Source organism: Euleptes europaea, chromosome 1 (assembly GCF_029931775.1).
Source record: "Euleptes europaea isolate rEulEur1 chromosome 1, rEulEur1.hap1, whole genome shotgun sequence".
Lineage (NCBI taxonomy): Eukaryota > Metazoa > Chordata > Lepidosauria > Squamata > Sphaerodactylidae > Euleptes > Euleptes europaea.
The window spans coordinates 17294448-17315059 of NC_079312.1; the positions used below are offsets into that span (position 1 = coordinate 17294448).

Consider the following 20612-nt stretch of genomic DNA (forward strand, 5'->3'; position numbering starts at 1 on the left):
TCCAAGCTCTGCTCACGTCCTGAGTTCGATCCCGACGGAAGTTGGTTTCAGGTAGCTGGCTCAAGGTTGACTCAGCCTTCTATCCTTCCGAGGTCGGTAAAATGAGGACCCAGCTTGCTGGGGGTAAAAGGAAGATGACTGGGGAAGGCACTGGCAAACCACCCCGCAAACAAAGTCTGCCTTGGAAATGTGACGTCACCCCATGGGTCAGGAATGACTTGGTGCTTGCACAGGGGATATCTTTACCTTTTAATAATGCATTACCATTTCAAACAGAACGTTAAATGTGTTCGCATCCAGTGGTTTTCAAAACAAAGGCCTAAAAGAGGAACGGCGTGGGTAGCTGGCCTTGCTGGAGGTTGCCGGTGATGCGACTCGACAGAAACACGGTGTTGGAAACAAAATAACCGAGCAAAGCAAATACCAACTCTGGATTTTGGCAAGGAAATTTAAAAGGGGGGAATGGCTCTTTTTGGCACATGAAGGCCTGAGTTAATTCACTGTTTGGACTGGTCACTTGACTTTTACTTATTCTTTAAAACACGGGAATGGTCCAACCCAAGCGAGACACTTTTAAGTAACCTTGAGTTCAGTCAGGTGAGTTCAGCTTGTGCCTTCGTGAAGTAAAGAGGGCTTAAATGGCTATAAAGTGGGCTGGAGCAGGCCTGGTGTCTTGCTCTGGCCTGGAACGCTCCCAGATGGATCCTGTGCAGATCATAGGATTGCCAGGTCCCTGTTTGCCATCGGTGGGAGATTTTTGGGGTGGAGCCTGAGGAAAGCAGGGTTTGGGTAGGGACTTCAGTGCCATAGAGTCCAATGGCCAAAGTGGCCATTTTCTCCAGGCAAAGTGATCTCTATCGGCTGGAGATCGGCTGTAATTGCAGGAGATCTCCAGCTAGTACCTGGAGGTTGGCAACCCTAGCAATTCAGAAGCTTGCCTCCAGCATCTCCAACCCTCATTTATTCACCTGAGGGCGTCCCTATCACTCTGCGAAAGTTGCTTTTAATGGTTTACCCAGCGGTGCTCATTTAGCATAAATAAAGGGCCAGGTGTTAATGGCAGCGCCACGTAGCCACTATAGTTAGGAGTCATCAAGGCGGGGGGAGGGGGAGGTCGACCTCGAAATCCATGTTGCGTCCTGGCATCACCGGGCGATATTGTAGCCAAAGCTGTTTTTGCCATTCTGACAGGCACCTGGAAGGGAAGAGCAGAAAAACAAGGTTTTTTTGGGGGTGGGGGGATAATTCATAATTGACAATGCCGTGGAGGGGTGATAAAGTTGCCAGTTCCACTGGAATAGTTGCCAGTTCCACAAATGAAGAGTTTCACCTTGATTGACCTCACAGGGACATCTACGCCAGCTTCCGGGGAAATGGCTTCCATTAAAAAAAAAAAAGTAGTCTGTGGCCCCTGAAAGACAGATCTATTGTGGCAGAAGCTTTTGAGGCTTGGTGGTAGTGGAAAGGGCTGTCAAATCACAGCTGACTTGCAGCAAAACCCTGATGGGGTTTTCAAGGCAAGAGCCAAGCAGAGGTGGTTTGCCGTTGTCCACCTCTGTGTAGCAGACCCTGGACTTTCCTTGGTGGTCTCCCATCCAAGTAGAGGCCAGGGCCGATCCTGCTTGGCTTCCAAGATCTAGGAGTTCCTTTTGTGATTAGATGTTAAATTAGCACAGCAAACCTAGGATGAGTGTATGGCGATCGATAAGAAACAGTAGAGAAGCTGGGTGGCCATAAACCAGGTTTGGGATTTAAAAAAAAAACCAAAAACCCCATATTGTGCCAAAGTTAACTAGGCCAAAGACTCCATGACAGCTTTCCCGATAAGAGTGTAGCTGTGTGTGTGTTGATAATCTATTTTTATCTTGTCTACGCTGGAGCTTTGCACAGGCTTGCCACAAAACTCCTGTACCTCTTGCATTGCTGGGTTGTTGGGCTCTACTATTTAAAGATTGTGTGTGTACACGGGTGTAAGTAGGGTTGGGAAATTCTTGCAAGATTTGGAGAGCCTGAGGAAGAAGAAGAAGAGTTGGTTTTTATATGCTACTTTCTCTACCACTTAAGGGAGACTCAAACCGGCTTACAATCGCCTTCCCTTCCCCCTTCCCACAACAGACACCCTGTGAGGTAGGTGGGGCTGAGAGAGCTCTAACAGAGCTGTAACTTGCCCAAGGTCACCCAGCTGGCTTTGTGTGTAGGAGCGGGGAAACAAATCCCCAGATTAGCGTCCGCCACTCATGTGGAAGAGTAGGGAATCAAACCTGGTTCTCCAGTTTAGAGTCCACCACTCCAAACCACCGCTCTTAACCATTACACCATGCTGGCAAGGTTCGGGGAGGGACTATAATGCCAAGTAGTTTGCCATCTAAAGCAGCCAAATTTCTCCAGGGGACCTAAGGTCTGCAGACTGGAGATCAACTGTAATCCCTGGAGATCTCCAGGCCCACGGGTAGTTTCCGTGGCTATCACCCCCACCCAACTACTTCAGGGCTTCATTTTCATTATGCACGTCTTTTCTGACCTTTAGAAGTCACTTCTCTCTCCCACGTTTGCCCCATGTTTTCTGGATGCTGCCAGAAACAGCATCCAGAAAATGCGGGGAAAACATGGGGAGAGAGCGGAGTGACTTCTAAAGTTCAGAAAAGAAATGAAAATGAAGCCCCGAAGCAGTCGGGGGCGGTGGGGGGTGGGTGATCACCATGCAAACAACCCGTGCATAAAAGGCCTATGAGAAATTTCTGTTTCAGAAAACCTTCTTGGCTTCAAGGTGCCACCAGACTTTCTCGAGCTGTGCTGCAATTGGCTGATTTCGCTGGCTATTAGGGAGCGGGGCCTTGTCCTTGCATCTTCAACAACGATTTGCAAATCTAGCCAATGAAGTTAATTCTGGCAATGCAGACTACGCCACTGAGAAGGGGCCACGGCTCAGTGGTAAAGCATCTGCTTGGCGTGCAGAACGTCCTGGGTTCGATCCCCTGAATCTCCAGCTAAAAGGATCAGGTAGAAAGCGACGTGAGAGCCCTCAGCCTGAGACCCTGGAGAGCCTCCGCCAGTAGACAATACTGATCTTGATAATCTGACTAAGTAGAAGGCCGATTCATGCATTCAAAAGCTGCTCCTGTTACCTGTTCAGTTTCTTGGACTGCTGTTAAAAAGGAGGTAGGGTTGCCAGGTCCCTCTTCACCACAGGCAGGAGATTTGGGGGCGGAGCCTGAGGAGGGCAAGGTTTGGGGAGGGGAGGGACTTCAATGCCATAGAGTCCAATTGCCAAAGCGGCCATTTCCTCCAGGGGAACTGATCTCTATCGGCTGGTGATCAGCTGTAATAGCAGGAGATCTCCAGCTAGTACCTGGAGGTTGGCAACCTTTGGAGGAGGACCAGGAAGAAAAGGGGGCAACCTTTCCCCCTGGCCTAATGGGCGCCGGTTTTTAGTGCCTGGATGTATTCCCAAACCACCCAGGCGCCTTAAGGCAAAAGGGGGCACCATGAAAAGGTTGAAGAGGGTAGCCAAGGGGCAGGACGAGGCTGCCTGAATGAATGGAAGTGATTTTTCCTGTTGTGAAGGAAGTGTTACATTTCTGCCAGTCTGTCTTCTACCTGGACAACTCCTAGCGGAAGCGAGAAACCCAGTCAAGTAGAGGAATGTTTTCTCAGGGCTGCTAGCCATCGTTGGTAGGAGGGAGGTATTGGGGGGTGGGGTCTTTCTGGTACTCACAGTCCCCCAGTTTCTCTTCCAGAAAGAGGAGCTGGTCGCTGAGGGATTCCACCTGGTCCAGGTACTGAAGGCGACCCCACAACTCTTTCATCTGGGTGGGTTCCAGGAGGGGCGGCAAGGCGGAAACGGCACGATCCAGGCGCTGCGGAGAGAGGGAGGGAATGACAGTAGAGTATTGGAAAAACACAAATCCCAACCCATCAGACTCCCCGCCTCAGTTCACTGGCTAGGCATAGGGTTGCCAGCTCTGGGTTGGGAAATACCTGAAGGCGGTGGAGCCTGAGGAAGGCGGGGTCAGGGGAGGGACCTCAGCAGGGTATAAATGCCATAATCCACCTGATGGTTACATTTGCTAAGGTTACCCTTCGTGGGATCTGTTATGCATGCAGCACTTTGAAATTGATTACTATGGATGTGCAATAACAGAGGAATATGCTTGAAAGACTGATGAAGAATCCAAAGAATTTGAAACGGACGTATCTTCCTTGAAGCAAATCCTCCTTGAACCTATTATTGTCAGAACTACTCATTTACCTGTATGATACTTATACAGAAGATTGGTGTACATACAGTGAGAGACATTGCACTCTTGTTCAGATATATTCCTTGTCTTACCGTCCATGAGATGGGTTGTATAGTTGATGTATAAGATTTCTTGTTAATATGTATGTGTAATTGTTTGTGCGTAATTGTTAGACACAGTAGCTCATAAAAATATTTTTTGCACTTCATTATACTGGTTCGCTCCTAACCTCCAGGTGGTGGCTGGCGCTCTCCCGCTATTACATCTGATCTACAGGTGACAGAGATCAGTTTGCCTGGAGGAAATGGCCACTTTGAAAGATGGACTCTATGGCATTATACCTCCCCTCCCCAAACCCATCCTCCTCAGGCCTCACCCCCAAAATCTCCAGATATTTCCCAACCCACCTGGCAATCCTAAGGTGAACTGATCTCTGTTGTCTGGAGATCAGTTGTAACCCCAAGAGTAGGGTTGCCAACTGCCAGGTAGTAGCAGGTGATCTCCTGCTAATTCAACTGATCTCCAGCCGATAGAGATCAGTTCACCTGGAGAAAAATGGCCGCTTTGGCATTTGGACTCTATGGCATTGAAGTCCCTCCCCTCCCCAAACCAAGCCCTCAGGCTCCGCCCCCAAAATCTCCCACCGGTTGAGAAGAGGGACCTGGCAACCCTACCCAAGAGATCTCCAGCCACCATCTGGAGGTTGGCAACCCTAACTAAGCCTCATCCCAACTTGCACAGTCTTCTTAGGGGAATACTGACAGAGCGGTAGTGCTAACTGTTTGAAGCGGCCTGCTGGGGCTAGATTCTGTCACATGCACAACACCCATCTCTCCATCACTGCTTTGACCCTCATCCCGCAGATCTTTTCTGTCGCAAGGTCATCTCACTTCACCAGACAACAGCTGTCCCTGGGGGGAAGCCACCCAACAGCGTCAAAAAAGCTGCCGCCTCTCTCCCAAAGAGAGCTGCCAACTCCGGCCTGGGAAATTCCTGGACATTTTGGGGAGGCAGAATTTAGGGGGAGATTTCACCCAGAATCTGTGGTCCACTATAGAGCTGGGGTCCCCAATGGGGTGACTGGGCGTAGGGTTGCCAGGTGCCTGTTGGCAGCAGGCAAACCCCCGGTATGGTGCCCCTCTGCCCGCCGACCAGCTGAGGGCTGGCGGGCAATTGCGCACACGCGCACTGACGCGAACCTCTGATTTGCAACCGGAAGTGCCATGTCGCGAGGAGCCTTTGAACGCTCAAACTCTTAGTTTGAGTGGTAAAGGGCCGCTGTAGCCCAGTGGTCTAAAGGCTCCTCGCGACGCGGCACTTCGGGCTGAAAACTGGAAGTGCAATTCGGCGCTCGCATGTGAGTGTGAGAGAGAGGTCTTCTTGGAAACCTCCCGCCGAAGGTAAGGGGGGACCTGGCAACCCTATGTGGGCGCCATAGCACCTGCCACCACTTTTCCTGGTGCCCGCCAAGTGTTTTTAGACCGTGGCTGGGGGCCAGATGGGGTTTTTGCCTCGCACGGCTTCCGATAGCCCACTGGAGACTTGATTGGCTGTGCAGATTTTGGGCTGCAACTGCTAACACAGTGCAAGGGTCTTCATTGTGTGGCTGAAGGTAAGATGGGGCAGCCATTTTGTGGCTGGTTACGCTGCCTGTGGCAGCCATTTTGTGGCGGTGCTCACTGCGTTGTGTCAGAATTCCAAAGGAGTGGAAGGAAAAAAGGAGGGGAATAAAACCCAACCTAAAAACAAAAGCTTTTCACCCAAGGTTGGGTGAAAAGAATATATTTATAAGTCTATGTATAAATACCGAAAGTATAATTTATTAGAAGCGCGATGTAAAATTTAAATTATTTAAAAGCATTCAAATAGCACAATGGCATTTCCTGACGTTGATAACTATAACCACATACCAAACGCGTTTCGGCCTATGGGGCCTTCATCAGTGGTTAATTAAAACCCTTTGTTAAACCTGCACACATTTACAGAAATACATTAATGAATACAAATGCAAACACAAACAGTTCAAACCCAACCAGGCATGTGTATATGTTGCAAATTCTATTCCCAATTACTCAAACGTCTGGTGTAATAGGTTCTTGTTGTAATACTGGTTAGTATAAGTCTCTCAAATACTATGTGTGCAGGTATCAACCTAGTAAAGCAGTGCAAGGGTCTTCATTGTGTGGCTGAAGGTAAGATGGGGCAGCCATTTTGTGGCTGGTTACGCCGCCTGCGGCAGCCATTTTGTGGCGGTGCTCACAGCGTTGTGTCAGAGTTCCAAAGGAGCCCACCAGCTCAAAAAGGTTGGGGACCCCTGCCATAGGCTGCCATTTTCCCCAGCTGCCATTTCCCCCCGGCGAACCGATCCCTGTAGTCTGGAGATCAACTGTAAGTTCAGGAGAACTCCTGGCCCCACCTGGAGGTTGGCAACCATACTCCCAAACAGCTGCTTGCTCATCCGCCACTTATACATTCAAGAGTTTGCAGCCCCTTCGTTTCAAAACCGTTTACGGAGGCAGATGAACATAATACTCTTCTTTCTTTCTGTTTAAAAAATCTCACCTTTTCCAGCTGCTCTAGTTTCACTTGAAGTTCCTGGACTTCGTTGGAAATCCTCTCCTGCGTCTCGAACGTTTGCTCTGGGAGGAAGGGAAGGAGAAGGGTAATGGTGAAGAGGATGCGAGATTGGAACGACAGCACATCAGTTGTGTTTGGGGCTGCCAGCTCCAGGTTGGGAATTATCTGGAGATTTGGGGTGTGGGGTCTGAGGAGGGCGGGGTTTGGAGAGGGGAGGGACTTCAATGCCATAGAGTCCAATCGCCAAAGCGGCCATTTTCTCCAGGGGAACTGATCTCTATCGGCTGGAGATCAGTTGTAATAGCAGGAGATCTCCAGTCACCACCTGGAGGCAACCCTAGATCGAACCCAGGACTTTTCCCCACGCCAAGCAGATGCAAGTTGATGGGAGATCTCCAGCCACCACCTGGAGGTTGGCTGTTGTGTATGTAAGTAAGTATGTTAACAGTAAGCAGGGGAAACCCGCTGAGCTTGGGGTTCTCCAAGGCTCCTAAGACTGTAAGTGCCCAGTCACGGTCTAGGGGAAGTAGCCGCAAGCGGCCAGGGGGGCATATAAGCGGGGGGTCTGACCACTGTAGTTCAGTTCTGTTTTATTCGCAATAAAGCGGTTGCCGTTGGAACTCCATCTCCGACCTCGTGTGTCCTCCCCACGCGGACTTAACATTGGCAACCCTAGTTCTAGATCAAACCAAGCCTGAATTGTCCCTAGAAGCTAAAATGGTCAAACGGAGGCTAGCATACTTTGGTCACATCCTGAGAAGAGAAGAGTCACTGGAAAAGACAATAATGGTAGGAAAAGGAAAAGGCAGCAGGAAAAGAGGAAGACCCAACAGCCTCATCTCACCTACCTCACAGGGTTGTTGTGAGGATCAAACAGGCAAGGGAGAACTATGTTCAATGCCGAGATCCTCTGAGGGATAAAAATGTCTGAGATAAACACTGTACGGAGGAGCATATTCCCTCCTGCAATCGACACCCTTACCTGTGTGTTTGCTGTGAGAACCAGGCCCGATTCGTTGCTCCTCTGCCTCCTTGGTTCCCCAGTCCTCAGCACCCTTGTCTCTCCACACACGCACCCCTGCAAATACAGAGTTGTTAATGCCTCATGCCCTCCTTCTGTGAGGGATTTCTTTCTCTCTCTTTCTCATGTTGGGACAAAGAATCTCAAGAGTCCCACAATCAATGGAAAGCATAGGGTTGCCAGCCTCCAGGTGAACATAAGAAAGGCCCTGCTGGATCAGACCAAGGCCCATCAAGTCCAGCAGTCTGTTCACACAGTGGCCAAGCAGCTGCCTCTAGGAAGCCCCCAAACAAGACGACTGTAGCAGCACCATCCTGCCTGGGTTCCACAGCACCTGATATAATAGGCCTGCTCCTCTGATCCTGGAGAGAATAGGTATGCAGCACGACTAGTATCCATTCTAACTAATAGCCATGAATACCCCTTTCCTCCATGAATATGTCCACTCCCCTCTTAAAGCCCTCCAAGCTGGCATCCATCACCACATCCTGGGGCAGGGAGTTCCACAATTTAACTATGCGTTGTGTGAAAAAATACTTCCTTTTATCTGTTTTGAATCTCTTACCCTCCAGCTTCAGCAGATGACCCCGTGTTCTAGTATTATGGGAGAGGGAGAAAAACATCTCCCTGTCCACTCTCTCCAAACCATGCATAATTTCATAGACTTCTATCATGTCTCCCCTTAGCCGCCTTCTTTCCAAGCTAAACAGCCCTAAGCGTCTTAACCGCTCCCCATAGGACAGTTGCTCTAGTCCCCTAGGCACCTGGAGATCTCTTGGAATTACAATGGATGTCCAGACTGGAGAGATCTGTTCCCCTGGAGAAAATGGCTGCTTTGGAGGGCGGAATCTATGGCAGTATGTGTGTGTGTAAAGTGCCGTCAAGTCGCAGCCGACTTATGGCGAGCCCTTTTTTGGGTTTTCATGGCAAGAGACTAACAGAGGTGGTTTGCCAGTGCCTTCCTCTGCACAGCAACCCTGGTATTCCTTGGTGGTCTCCCATCAAAATACTAACCAGGGCTGACCCTGCTTAGCTTCTGAGATCTGATAAGATCAGGCTAGCCTGGGCCGTCCAGGTCAGGGCCGTATACCCCGCTGTATATGGCAGTATTTCCCCCACCAATCCTTGATGGCCTGGTGGGCAACAGAGAGAGAGGCCAGGAGATCTCACAAAACCTTAGAGCTTACTGGTTAGAGTGCCAGATTATGACCTGGGAGATCCAAGTTCAAATCCCCACTTCTGCCATGATCTTCACTCACCTCGGGCCAATCACACACCGTCTCTCATCCTAACCTACCTCACAGTGAGGGTGGAGGGTAAAACGGAGGAGAACAGAACAACGTTGTAAGTCACTTTGGGTCCACATTAGGGAGAAAAGTGCGGTATGAATATCTCAATGAATACATATGGCGTTCCAAGTCTCTTATGACAGTCAGATTGTCTCTGGTTGTTCTGTGACATCACAGCAGCTCAACCAATGCCTGAGGCAGACAGAGATTTAGATGATTCAGAAACTGTCAGCAAGAGGATTTGGCTAAACTGCTTTTAGGGAAATTGCCACCGCTCTCCAAAGTGCTTTTTGAATGCGAGACAATTAAGCACACGCTACAGCTCATTCCTGCCCCAAAAGGAACCCAGCCCAGCAGCCGTGCCACTGTAGTACCCGCCTTTGCTGTTGGGCCCGGGGGCAGCCTGGGCCGTAGGAAGCAGGTGGCAGCTTTTGCCATCTGGAGCCAGCATATAGCCAGGGTCGCACTGGCAATAGTAGCTCCCTGGGGTGTTGACGCAGTGCTGTGCGCACAGCGGGACAGGTGCCCGGCACTCATCCAGATCTGAAAAAAGAAAATAAAAAAAGAGAGGAACCAAATTTAGGAGTCTGCAGGTTCATGAAGCATGACACATAGATTCAGACAAAGAGTATGCCCACCTGCAAAGATCGAGAGTATCTTAAGGTAGTTTTAAGAACAGTGACTTTTTTCTCCTTGTGACAATTCATAGTACCGGGATCTCTAACAAAGACTGTTAATCTGCAGCAAATTTTAGAAGAAATAAGAAAATACGCAGGCACTTTCTGGCCAAGTACATTGGGCATTCAGACTAGGGGTGGTCTTAAACCCATGGGCAGCAGGACAGCTGCCGTGGCCCCCACACTAGAGGGGACTGACCACCCACAGGCCCCATCCTGCCTCACAGAGGGAGGAAAAAGGGCAGGGTTCCTCAGCGTCCAAAAGTAATATTAGTATATCACTCTGGCCTTTTATGTATGGGTTGTTTCCATTGCCGTCAGGCCCCGAGTACTTCGGGCCTTTGTTTTCATTATTCATTTCTGACCATCAGAATCATAGGATCAAAGAGTTGGAAGGGACCACCAGGGTCATCTAGTCCAACCCCACACACAATGCAGGAAGTTCACAACCTCCCCCTGCCCCCACAACCCCAGTGACCCTTACTCCATGCCCAGAAGATGCCCAAGATGCCCTCCCTCTCATCATCTGCCTAAGGTCATAGAATCAGCATTGCTGACAGATGGCCATCCAACCTCTGCTTAAAAAACCTCCAGGGAAGGAGAGCCCACCACCTCCCAAGGAAGCCTGTTCCACTGAGGAACCACTGAGTCTCCCTTAAGTGGTAGAGAAAGTCATCATATAAAAACCAACTCTTCTTCTTCTTCTAACTGTTAGAAAATTCTTCCTAAAGTTTAGCCTGAACCTCTTTTGATTTAATTTCAACCCATTGGTTCTGGTCCGACCTTCTGGGGCAACAGAAAACAACTCGGCACCATCCTCTATATGATACCCTTTCAAGTACTTGAAGCTGGTTATCATATCCCCTCTCAAGTCTTCTCCTCTCCAGGCTAAACATCCCCAGCTCCTTCAACCTTTCCTCATAGGACTTGGTCTCCAGACCCCTCACCATCTTTGTAGCCCTCCAGCTTGTCTACATACTTCTTAATTTGCAGCGCCCAAAACTGAACACAATACTCTAGGTGAGGTCTATCCAGAGCAGAGTAAAGCGATACCATCACTTTGCGTAATCTGGACACTATACTTCTGTTGATACAGCCCAAGTCGCCTCACTCTCCCCTCACAGTTTCCCGGATTTTGTGGATGCTGTTTTACCCCAAGTTTAATATCTGCCTTGATCCCAAATTGAAAGCTGGTCCTGTGTGTACTTGTCAATTCAGGGTTTTCTCCACATGCCAATTCTTGCTTCTCCCTCCCACTTGTCTTTCCCTCCCATCCATCCCCTCCCCTCCAAGCTGGAATACTATTCAGCTGCTTATTTGGTCAGTTTCACAGTGAGTGTGGGTCAGTTTCAGACCTCTGCCAGATGGACAAGTGTGAGAAAATGGTTTACACAGCCCAACGGATGTGGAGACACACAAAAAGAGAATCTACACACACACACACACACATATGGATGCACACAAGAAGGGAAGCACGTGGTCAAAAGGGCAGCAGGAAAGGGGGGGAATTCAAACAACAGAAACTGGCCAGGGAAAGAAAACAGAGGAAAACAAAGGAATAAGTCGGGTGTGGGAGGGTTTGCAGTGAATTATGGCTACTCGGTTCAGTTAAAATGAATGAATCTCGCTGGGTGGCTGGTGGGGGCTGGTGACATATTTTTTTAAAAAATAGACTACAGCCAATCACAAAGCAGTATTTGAAGGGGGAGAAGAATAACTCCTCCACCATTAGTTCTGAAGCTCCACAGTCCCCCTGGTGATGCATAAATTTAACCCCAAACACTCCGCGAATTTCTTCAGGAGCCCCTGTGCATACTGATTTGAGAATTCAAGATCAAATCCTGTGCGTCGAGAGCTGCTGCCCTCTGTGGGGAAATGGCAGCCCTAACCACGCGGAGCGACGGAGAAGTTTTAAAGGCTGGTCCCCATGTGAATGTGTGACTGAGAGTCGAGTTGGGCTCCTTTTACCTGACTTGTGTCATACCTAACATGCATTTTTGGCCCTGAAAAAGATCAGACTTGATATTTTGTTAAAGAGTCACTCCTATGGATCTTTCGCCATAAATTTAGCCACATGCAAATCGGGATGTCATTGGCTTTTCACCATGCCTATGGTAAGTGAGACCCAGTGGATGAAAGAGAAAGAGGGAAACGGCTGGGCTGGGAGCCCACAGCTCCAGGCTTCCACTCACCGACATGGCAGTACCGTCCCCCCCAGCCTGGCGGGCACTGGCACTGGTTTGGTTGGACGCAGGTGCCTCCGTTCTGACATGGTTTGTGGCAGACAGCTGCGAAGGGAAAGGAGCAGATGCAACTAAGTTTGTTGTGACACATTTAGAATCATAGAATCGTAGAGTTGGGAGGGGCCAAACAGGCCATCTAGTCCAACCCCCTGCTCAATGCAGCCTACAGCATCTCTGACAAATGTTCATCCAGCCTCTGCTTAAAGACTGCCAGTGATGGGGGAGCTCACCACCTCCCTAGGTAGCTGATTCCACTGTTGAACAACTCTTACTGTAAATTCCCCCCCTAATATCCAGCCAGTACCTTTCCACCTGTAATTTTAATGCATTACTGTGGATCCTATCCTCTGCTGCCAACAGGAACAGCTCCCTGCCCTCCTCTAAGTGGCAGCCCTTCAAATACTGAAAGAGAGCAATCATGTCCCCCCTCAACCTCCTCTTCTCCAGATTGCACATTCCCAGCTCCCTCAGCCTTTCCTCATGGGGCTTGGTCTCCAGGACGGCATTTATCCTGGACAGCATCTTTGCTAGTGATGCTTTTAACTCTGACATGTGAAAAGCTGTTAGCGTGGCAGGAGGTGCCATTGAAAAAGCATGTGTATATCTCGAAATGTAGTTTTTCACTTGAACAGAAGCCTATGCACGCAGGTTTCGGAGGGTAGCCATGTTGGTCTGCAGTGGAACAGCTAGAATCAAGTCCAGTAGCGCCTTAGAGACCAACAAGGAAGGGATCTTTGACTCTAAAAGCTTATGCCAAGAAAATCTTATTGGTCTCTAAGGTGCTACTGGACTCAAAGCTAGCTATTCTACGCAAGCAAGAGATGCTGGGGCGGGGGGATCCAGTTACTTGAAAAAAACATCAGAGCAGTAATTCCCAAACCATGCCAAGGGATACAGTCATTAAATGATGAAAGATTTCTCTCAACTCCCAAATACCCACTCATGGAGGGGGAAGAAGAGGCTGCCTGCTATGTCTATGCGTGAGTGCCTGCTCTGCCTTTGCCTCCTTCCAATCAGCCGCCACCAAAGTGAGGTGACTGGCATGTCACCACATCAGGTGAGTGACTGGATGATTGCACGATTCCCAAGGTGAGGACACCACAGAGGCAGTTGCTCTCAGAGGAGGCTGTACATTGTGTCTCTGCATGATTCTTGCCTCTTTTCTGCTGTTGATGTTGGACAGGATGCTGTCCCACCACTATTATCAGGTGTCTCCCGATACAGAGACACAACAGAATTGCTCCTCATCAAAGGAAACTGGAATTTCTGAGCTGTCCTCAGAAGGCAGAACAGGAACTCACACAGGAAACAGAGCCTCAGCCCACCATGCTGAGAGCCTGATCCAGCTTTTCATAGAATCAAAGAGTTGGAAGGGACCACCAGGGTCATCTAGTCTAACCCCCTGCACAATTCACAAGTACCTCCCACACACACACCCAGTGACCCCCTCTCCATGCCCAGAAGATGGCCAAGGTGCCCTCCCTCTCATGATCTTCCTAAGGACACAGAATCAGCATTGCTGACAGGTGGCCATCTAGCCTCTGCTTAAAAACCTCCAGGGAAGCTCACCACCTCCCGAGGAAGCCTGTTCCACTGAGGAACCGCTCTAACTGTTAGAAAGTTCTTCTTAATGTCTAGACAGAAACTCTTTTGATTTAATTTCAACCTGTTGGTTCTGGTCCAACTTTCTGGGGCAACACAACCAGAGGACTGTGCTCCGGTTGTACTGGAGCTTGACTTTAAAATGGTGGTGGCAGCTTCACGGCAGCCATGACAATGTCGTGATGTCTAGTTTGGCCCTCAGTTGAACAGGATGAATAAAGCTGCACCGTCCTTGGACTAACCTTCCTCACACTTCTGGTCCCCCAAGTGCCGTTTCTTCCATCCTTGGCAGCAGATGGCGTTGGCCTGCAGGATCTCCTTCTTCACTTGCCGCGTGGCCACCCGGTACATAGTCCTAGGGGAGAGAAGCCGATTGTCCTTGGAGGCCCCCCCCCATTCTCCCCTCCCCAGGGGTCCAGAGCCCTTGGCCTCAGATCCACAGCCACTGGGCACAGGTAGATAGCTGGGCCTTGGGCTTTGTTCCCAGCATTTAGCAACTAGAGATATACTGCCTCTGAACATGGAGGCTCCAATCATAGCCCCTTCAGTTAATAGTCAGCATGGGTCGTGGATGGATCTATTCCCCCAATGAATAGGTCTTTAAAGACAGCTTATTTCTATTAATGATTCAACACAGTTCTGGTCCTTGACAGTAGAACAGTCCTGATTTCTACCATATTTTGCTTTGACTACTAGACCACCCTTCCCTCCTGAAGACCCCTAGACTCCCCCAAACACACACACGAGATCCTACCAGAGTTCACTATTTCCTGCTCTAAACACTAGACCAGAGCATAAATTAATTTGCAAAAAAAATATTCTTTTCAAGGGAACCCCCCCCCCCCCAATCTGGGTGGACTTTGGAGTTGGAATATTTGGGAACGTTTCAGAGCTAAAATCCACATTTTGAAAACTCTCAAGTGTTCTGGATGTATGCCCGTGGCTGCAATCCTTGAGATGTTTACTGGAGAGTAACTCCTACTGAATTCCAGAAGGAAGACAGATGATTTTGATTCCACCCTTCATATTAAAGCAAGGCTATTAAACAGTCCTTATCGGCTACAGAAATTAAGCCTCACCCACACACAGCTCAGCCTGCCTCTGTTGCACCCCCCACTCCAATCATGAATCTTAGATTGGAAGCTCTTTGGGGCAGGGATCGTGCATTTTTGAGCTCGCATTTTAAACTACAGGCATTTTCTTAAGGAAGGGGGGTGTCAGTCGGGTTTTGTTGTACTGCCTGTGTTTTTAATCTTGGAACGGTCAGCCTCCTTCAGCCAAAAAGGAAAGGAGGAGTATAAATATTTTAATAAATAACTATTAGAAGAGTTTTTAAAAATAACAGACCTCTTGTGGGCTTCTTCTGTCACAGTTTGGCCCTTCCTTCAAGGATGGGTTATGAGATTCTCCCATCCTCTTGTTTATCCTCACAACGACCTTGCGAGGTAGGCAAAGCTAAAAGAAGGTGACTGCCTTAAGGCCACCCGGCGAACTTCATGGTGAGTAGGTATTTGAATGTGGGTCACCCAGATCCTAGACCAACATTTTAACCACCGCGTCTCACTGCTTTAGCTTAAGTAGAGATATACGTAGGCCACCTTGGGTTCCCATGGTTGAGAAAGGTGGGATATAAGTGAAGTAAATAAATAAATTCAGTGCCACACACACCAAAGGTGTCAACTTCATAAAAATAAGTGCCCTTGTCTCCATGCTGGAATAGTGTAGTGGCTAAGACCGTGAACTGTGATCTGGGAGACACCGGTTCAAATCTTGCCTCTGCCACAAACCTACTCAGTGGCCGTGGGCAAGCCTCTCTCTCCCCCTCAGGCTGCACCCCTCACCTGCCGTATCATGATAATGACACTGTCCTACCTTACAGGGATGTCATAACACTTACTGTCATGAGCTGTTTTGAACACTGAAAGTGCTATAGAGATGCTAAGGATTACTTTCATAACATTGTGAAATTTGGTATTTCTACATCACCGTATTTCACCCCATGACATCATCAGGCCACAGCCTATACAGCTCAAGATCTGGGACGCAGATCTGTGCACCCCTACAAGGTGGCTGACGTGATTCTGGTGCCAGTCCAGCAGGGGAACCCCCTATGCTTGAAGTGGGTCAAGGAGACGGTGCCAGAGTAGGGCCAAGGCTGAGAAGCCGTGTGTGTGTGTGCGGGGCGGGGGGAGTTTTCAAAGGGAGCAGCAATAAAACCTGCCACAGCTTCCACCCACCCCAAAAAACAATCTGGGACGCAGGAGATCTGGCAAGCCTTCGCTTACCTGTAGGTGCTGCAGACCCGGGGCCCAGGGCACAGCGTCAGGTAGGGTTGATGCTGAGGCTTGGCATACGTTTCATTGTAGACGAGAGGGATGCGTACGACGTGGCGGGAGCACACCTGGCTGCAGGTAGAGAAGGAAGAGAACTGAGAACCCAAACTTCATGGCAGGCTGGTCAACACCAATTCCTGAACCAGCCCCGGCCTGGAGATTGAAATAGTTTAAACCAGGGCTGGGTAGTAGGGTTGCCAACCTCCCGGTGGGGCCTGATGTTCACCAGGAATTATAATTCATCTCCGGAGTAAGGAGATCAGCTCCCTTGGAGAAAATGGCATCTTGAGAGGTATGGTTTTGGTATAGCAGAGATTCTCGATGAAATCCCTCCCCAAATTCTCTCCTCCGCAGATGTCACTCCCAAATTTCCAGGACTTTCCCTGGCCAGAGTTGGCAAGCTACCTGTGTAGAGCGCTAAATTCATTGGCCTACCAATCCACATTCTTTCTGCAGTCCTTCACAACAAATTTACAAATCACATGCAAATACACTAAATGGTGTCCCTGTAGGGTGGTTTCAGTCCTGGCTCTGACTTTTTTCTTTAATGAAAAGAATCTGGGGGAGGGCGCTTTGAGCAGAGAAATGGGCTGCTTCCACACACAGCTTATTCTGTGCTTTGCTTTCCAAACTGGAATACTTTTTTGGGGGGGGTGGCACAGTCTAGGATTTTCTGGGACTTTCTGCATGCTGAGCAGATGCTCTAGCGCTGAGCCACAGCCCCTCCCCATCTGCAATATATTATCATAGATTGCAAGTCGCACAACACCTGGCCTCATCGTCTCGCCTGTCAAATGAAGCAGGACAGCAGGGCTTTTTAAAAGATAAATTCGGAACTGTAGAGCGGTGTGTGTGTTAAGTGTTGTTGAGTTGCTTGCGACTTATGAATTAACGTCCTCCCAAGTGCCCTATCCTCAACGGCCTTGCTCAGGTCTTACAGACTGAGGGCCGTGGCTTCCTTGACTGACTCCATCCACCTCATGTTGGGCCTTCTCCTTCCGCTGCCTTCGACTTTTCCCAGCATGGTTGTCTTTTCCAGGGACTCTTGTCTTCGCATAATGTGACCAAAGCACAAGAGCCTCAGTTTAGTCATTTTAGCTAGGGAGAATGCAGGCTTGATTGGATCCAGAACGTACTTATTTGTTGGTTCTTGTAGGTTATCCGGGCTGTGTGACCGTGGTCTTGGTATTTTCTTTCCTGACGTTTCGCCAGCAGCTGTGGCCGACATCTTCAGAGGAGTAACACTGAAGGACAGTGTCTCTCTTATTTGTCTTTTTGGTGGTTTACTGTAATTTGCCCGCACAGCATGCTATGCTACAAAACACCTGTCCGCTTTCTTTGTACCCACACACATGCTTTGCCGCTTAGAGTTGCATTCCATGACATTTAGAAGCCCACACAGAATGGCAGGAAATCCCCAGAAAATGGGAATTTGACCTCACTAATGCAAAAGAATTGCTGTGTTCAAGCCTCACACGTAGGTAGGGTTGTCAGGTCCTTCTTCGCCACTGGTGGGAGGTTTTTGGGGCAGAACCTGAGGGAGGGAGGGGTTTGGGGAGGAGAGGGACTTCAATGCCATAGAGTCCAATGGCCAATGCAGCCATTTTCTCCAGGGGAACGGATCTCTGTCGCCTAGAGACCAGTTGTAACAGCAGGAGATCTCCAACCACCACTTGGAGGTTACTGGTAAGTAACAAAAAAACAAAAATACAAAGAAGGCAGCACAGAGGCTCAATAAACAAAAATATATAATGTAATATACAATATAATGTAATATAATGATAATATAATGTAATATACAATATAATGCAATGTACAATATATATACAAAAATATATAATGTAATGTAATATATAACAGTATACTACCAAAGCTAACATCCATGAAACAAAACATAAAACATCAAAGAATCTATATGTCTACAATGCCACCAATAATAGATGAAGATTGCAGCAATAGTCCAAAAGTCCACAAATCCAATATTCAAAAATATAACATATCAGAGCTAGGGTTGCCAAATGCCAGGTAGTTGTCTGGAGATCAGTTGTAACCCCAAGAGTAGGGTTGCCAACTGCCAGGTAGTGGCAGGAGATCTCCTGCTAATTCAACTGATCTCCAGGCGATAGAGATCAGATCACCTGGAGAAAAATGGCCGCTTTGGCAATTGAGCTCTATGGCATTGAAGTCCCTCCCCTCCCCAAACCCCTCCCTCTTCAGGCTCCGCCCCCAAAAAACCTCCCGCCGGTTGCGAAGAGGGACCTGGCAGCCCTAATCAGAGCAAAACTGCTGGAAGTGAAAGCACAAGGAAACCTGAATCTAGCAAAAACTAAGTCCTGCTGGGGAGACCCCCGCAGGGTCCGGTTATCTTCTGGGCATGTAGTGGGGAGTCACTGGGGGTGTGTGGGGGGGAGGTAGTTGTGAATTTCCTCCATTGTGCAGGGGGTTGGACTAGATGACCCTGGTGGTCCCTTCCAACTCTATGATTCTATGATTCTAAGAACGTGAATTCCGGATAATTCCATGTTTCGATTCTCCTTCTTCAGCTTGCCGTGAGACTTTAATGCTGATTCCGTGCATAAAAACCCGGGATTGACATAACAGCTTATAAAGCTCCAAAATGCAGCTGGCATAGAAATAGAAGAGTTAGACCGCAGAGGGTTCAGCCCAATTCACCCCGAGTACTCGTGCTGACAGGGCTCCTATGTCTTCTGCTTTCTGCACAACAGGCAGAAAAGTCAACGGGTGAACCATTTTCCATATGTGTCTCCACTGTCGAAAAACAGCATCTGCGGTATTTCAGCCTAGCAGGTAGCTGCCAGACAACCAGACCCCCACCCCGTGTGTGTGTGTGTGTGTGTGTGTGTGTGTAAACCTAGATAGGCCTATCTTCTATTGAATAATTTAATCCTTTGATTTAAAAAACATTCACACAAGTGGCCATCAGAATATCCTGTGGCAGTGAGTTCCCCAGGTAGACCACATTGAGTGAGGAAGTGCTTCTTTATGTTGGTCATTAATTTCTAGTTTAATGGCACAGTCTCAGGTTTTCAGCCTTTCCCATTGTCTTCACACCTTTTTGTCAACCTCTGGTTTCTTCCCATTGAACCTGGAGAATTTATAGATACCCTGCTTGTGCTCTCCCACTGGCTGATCCCCCTTGTCATCTCTTCAACTTACCTCTCTGGCTGCTTGCTTTGCCCAGATGCCTCCCTTAAGAGGAAGGCAGTGAGGAGTCCCCCACAGAGGAAGGCTGTGGAGCCAACTCTTGGCCACCCCATATCACAGTAGGAATGAGGGGTTCCAAACGAAGGACCTGTGAGATAGAAAAGGACCGATTAACTGTGTTGACATGATAAACTAAATATCCAGGAAAAAATACCTCATGCATGTTGAGAGTTAATGTCAAGATAGCATAAGTGACGTCATCTTTATTTTCTGCTGGGTCCCTTTGTACCCTGGCTAAAAATGAACCTTTGTACCCTGACAAGTATGGTTGACAGGTCCCTCTTTGCCTCTGGCGGGAGGTTTTTGGGGTGGAGCCTGAGGAGGACAGGGTTTGGGAATGGAAGGGACTTCAATGCCATAGAGTCCAATTGCCAAAGCAGCCATTTTCTCCAGGTGAATTGATCTCTATCGGCTGGAGTTCAGTTGAAATAGCAGGAGATCTCAAGCTATTACCTGGAGGTTGGCTACCCTACTGACAAGTGTTTCTGCTGGCTTTGCTTTCCTAAAAAGACTAATTGTCAAAAAAGAATCATAGAATCATAGAGTTGGAAGGGACCACCAGGGTCATCAAGTCCAACCCCCTGCACAATGCAGGAAATTCACAACTACCTCCCCCCGATAGTGACCAGAAGATGGCCAAGATGCCCTCCCTCTCATCATCTGCCTAACGTCACAGAATCAGCATTGCTGACAGATGGCCATCCAACCTCTTCTTAAAAACCGCCAGGGAAGGAGAGCTTACCACCTCCTGAGGAAGCCCGTTCCACTGAGGAACTGCTCTGTTAGAAAATTCTTCCTAATGTCTAGATGGAAACTCTATTGATTTAATTTCAACCCATCGGTTCTGGTCCGACCCTCTCAGTCAACAGAAAATAACTCAGCCCCATCCTCTATATGACAGCCCCTCAAGAACTTGAAGATGGTTATCATATCCCCTCTCAGTCTTCTCCTCTTCAGGCTAAACATACCCAGCTCCTTCAACCTTTCCTCACAGGACTTGGTCTCCAGACCCTTCACCATCTTTGTTGCCCTCCTCTGGAAATGTTCCAGCTTGTCTACATCTTTCTTAAATTGTGGTGCCCAAAACTGAACACAGTACTCTAGGTTTGGTCTAACCAGAGCAGAGTAAAGTGATACCATCACTTCACGTGATCTGGACACTATACGTCTGTTGATGCAGCCCAAGATCGCACTTGCCTTTTTAGCTACCACATCATACTGCTGACTCGTGTTCAGTGTTTGGTCTACCAAGACCCCAAGATCCTTTTCACACACACTACTGCTCAAACAAGTCTCCCCCATCCTATAATTATGCATTTGATTTTTCCTACCTAAATGCAGAACTTCACATTTGACTTTGTTGAAGTGCATTTTATTAATTCTAGCCCAGTTCTCCAGCCTGTCATC

At 48.6% G+C, this 20612-nt stretch overlaps 1 protein-coding gene across 1 annotated transcript; it reads right to left on the bottom strand.

Annotated features, from left to right (window-relative positions):
- Positions 1 to 1084: 1084 nt before the first annotated feature.
- On the bottom strand, positions 1085 to 19258 carry EGFL8 (EGF like domain multiple 8). Its single transcript, XM_056846087.1, has 9 exons — positions 19158 to 19258; positions 15933 to 16052; positions 13890 to 14002; positions 11995 to 12090; positions 9504 to 9668; positions 7798 to 7893; positions 6801 to 6877; positions 3716 to 3857; positions 1085 to 1195 (listed from the first exon to the last, which is right to left on the bottom strand). Exons 1-9 carry the CDS (start codon positions 19256 to 19258, stop codon positions 1146 to 1148), a joined length of 960 nt encoding a protein of 319 aa, XP_056702065.1. The 3' UTR covers positions 1085 to 1145.
- Between the last annotated feature and the right edge of the window lie 1354 nt (positions 19259 to 20612).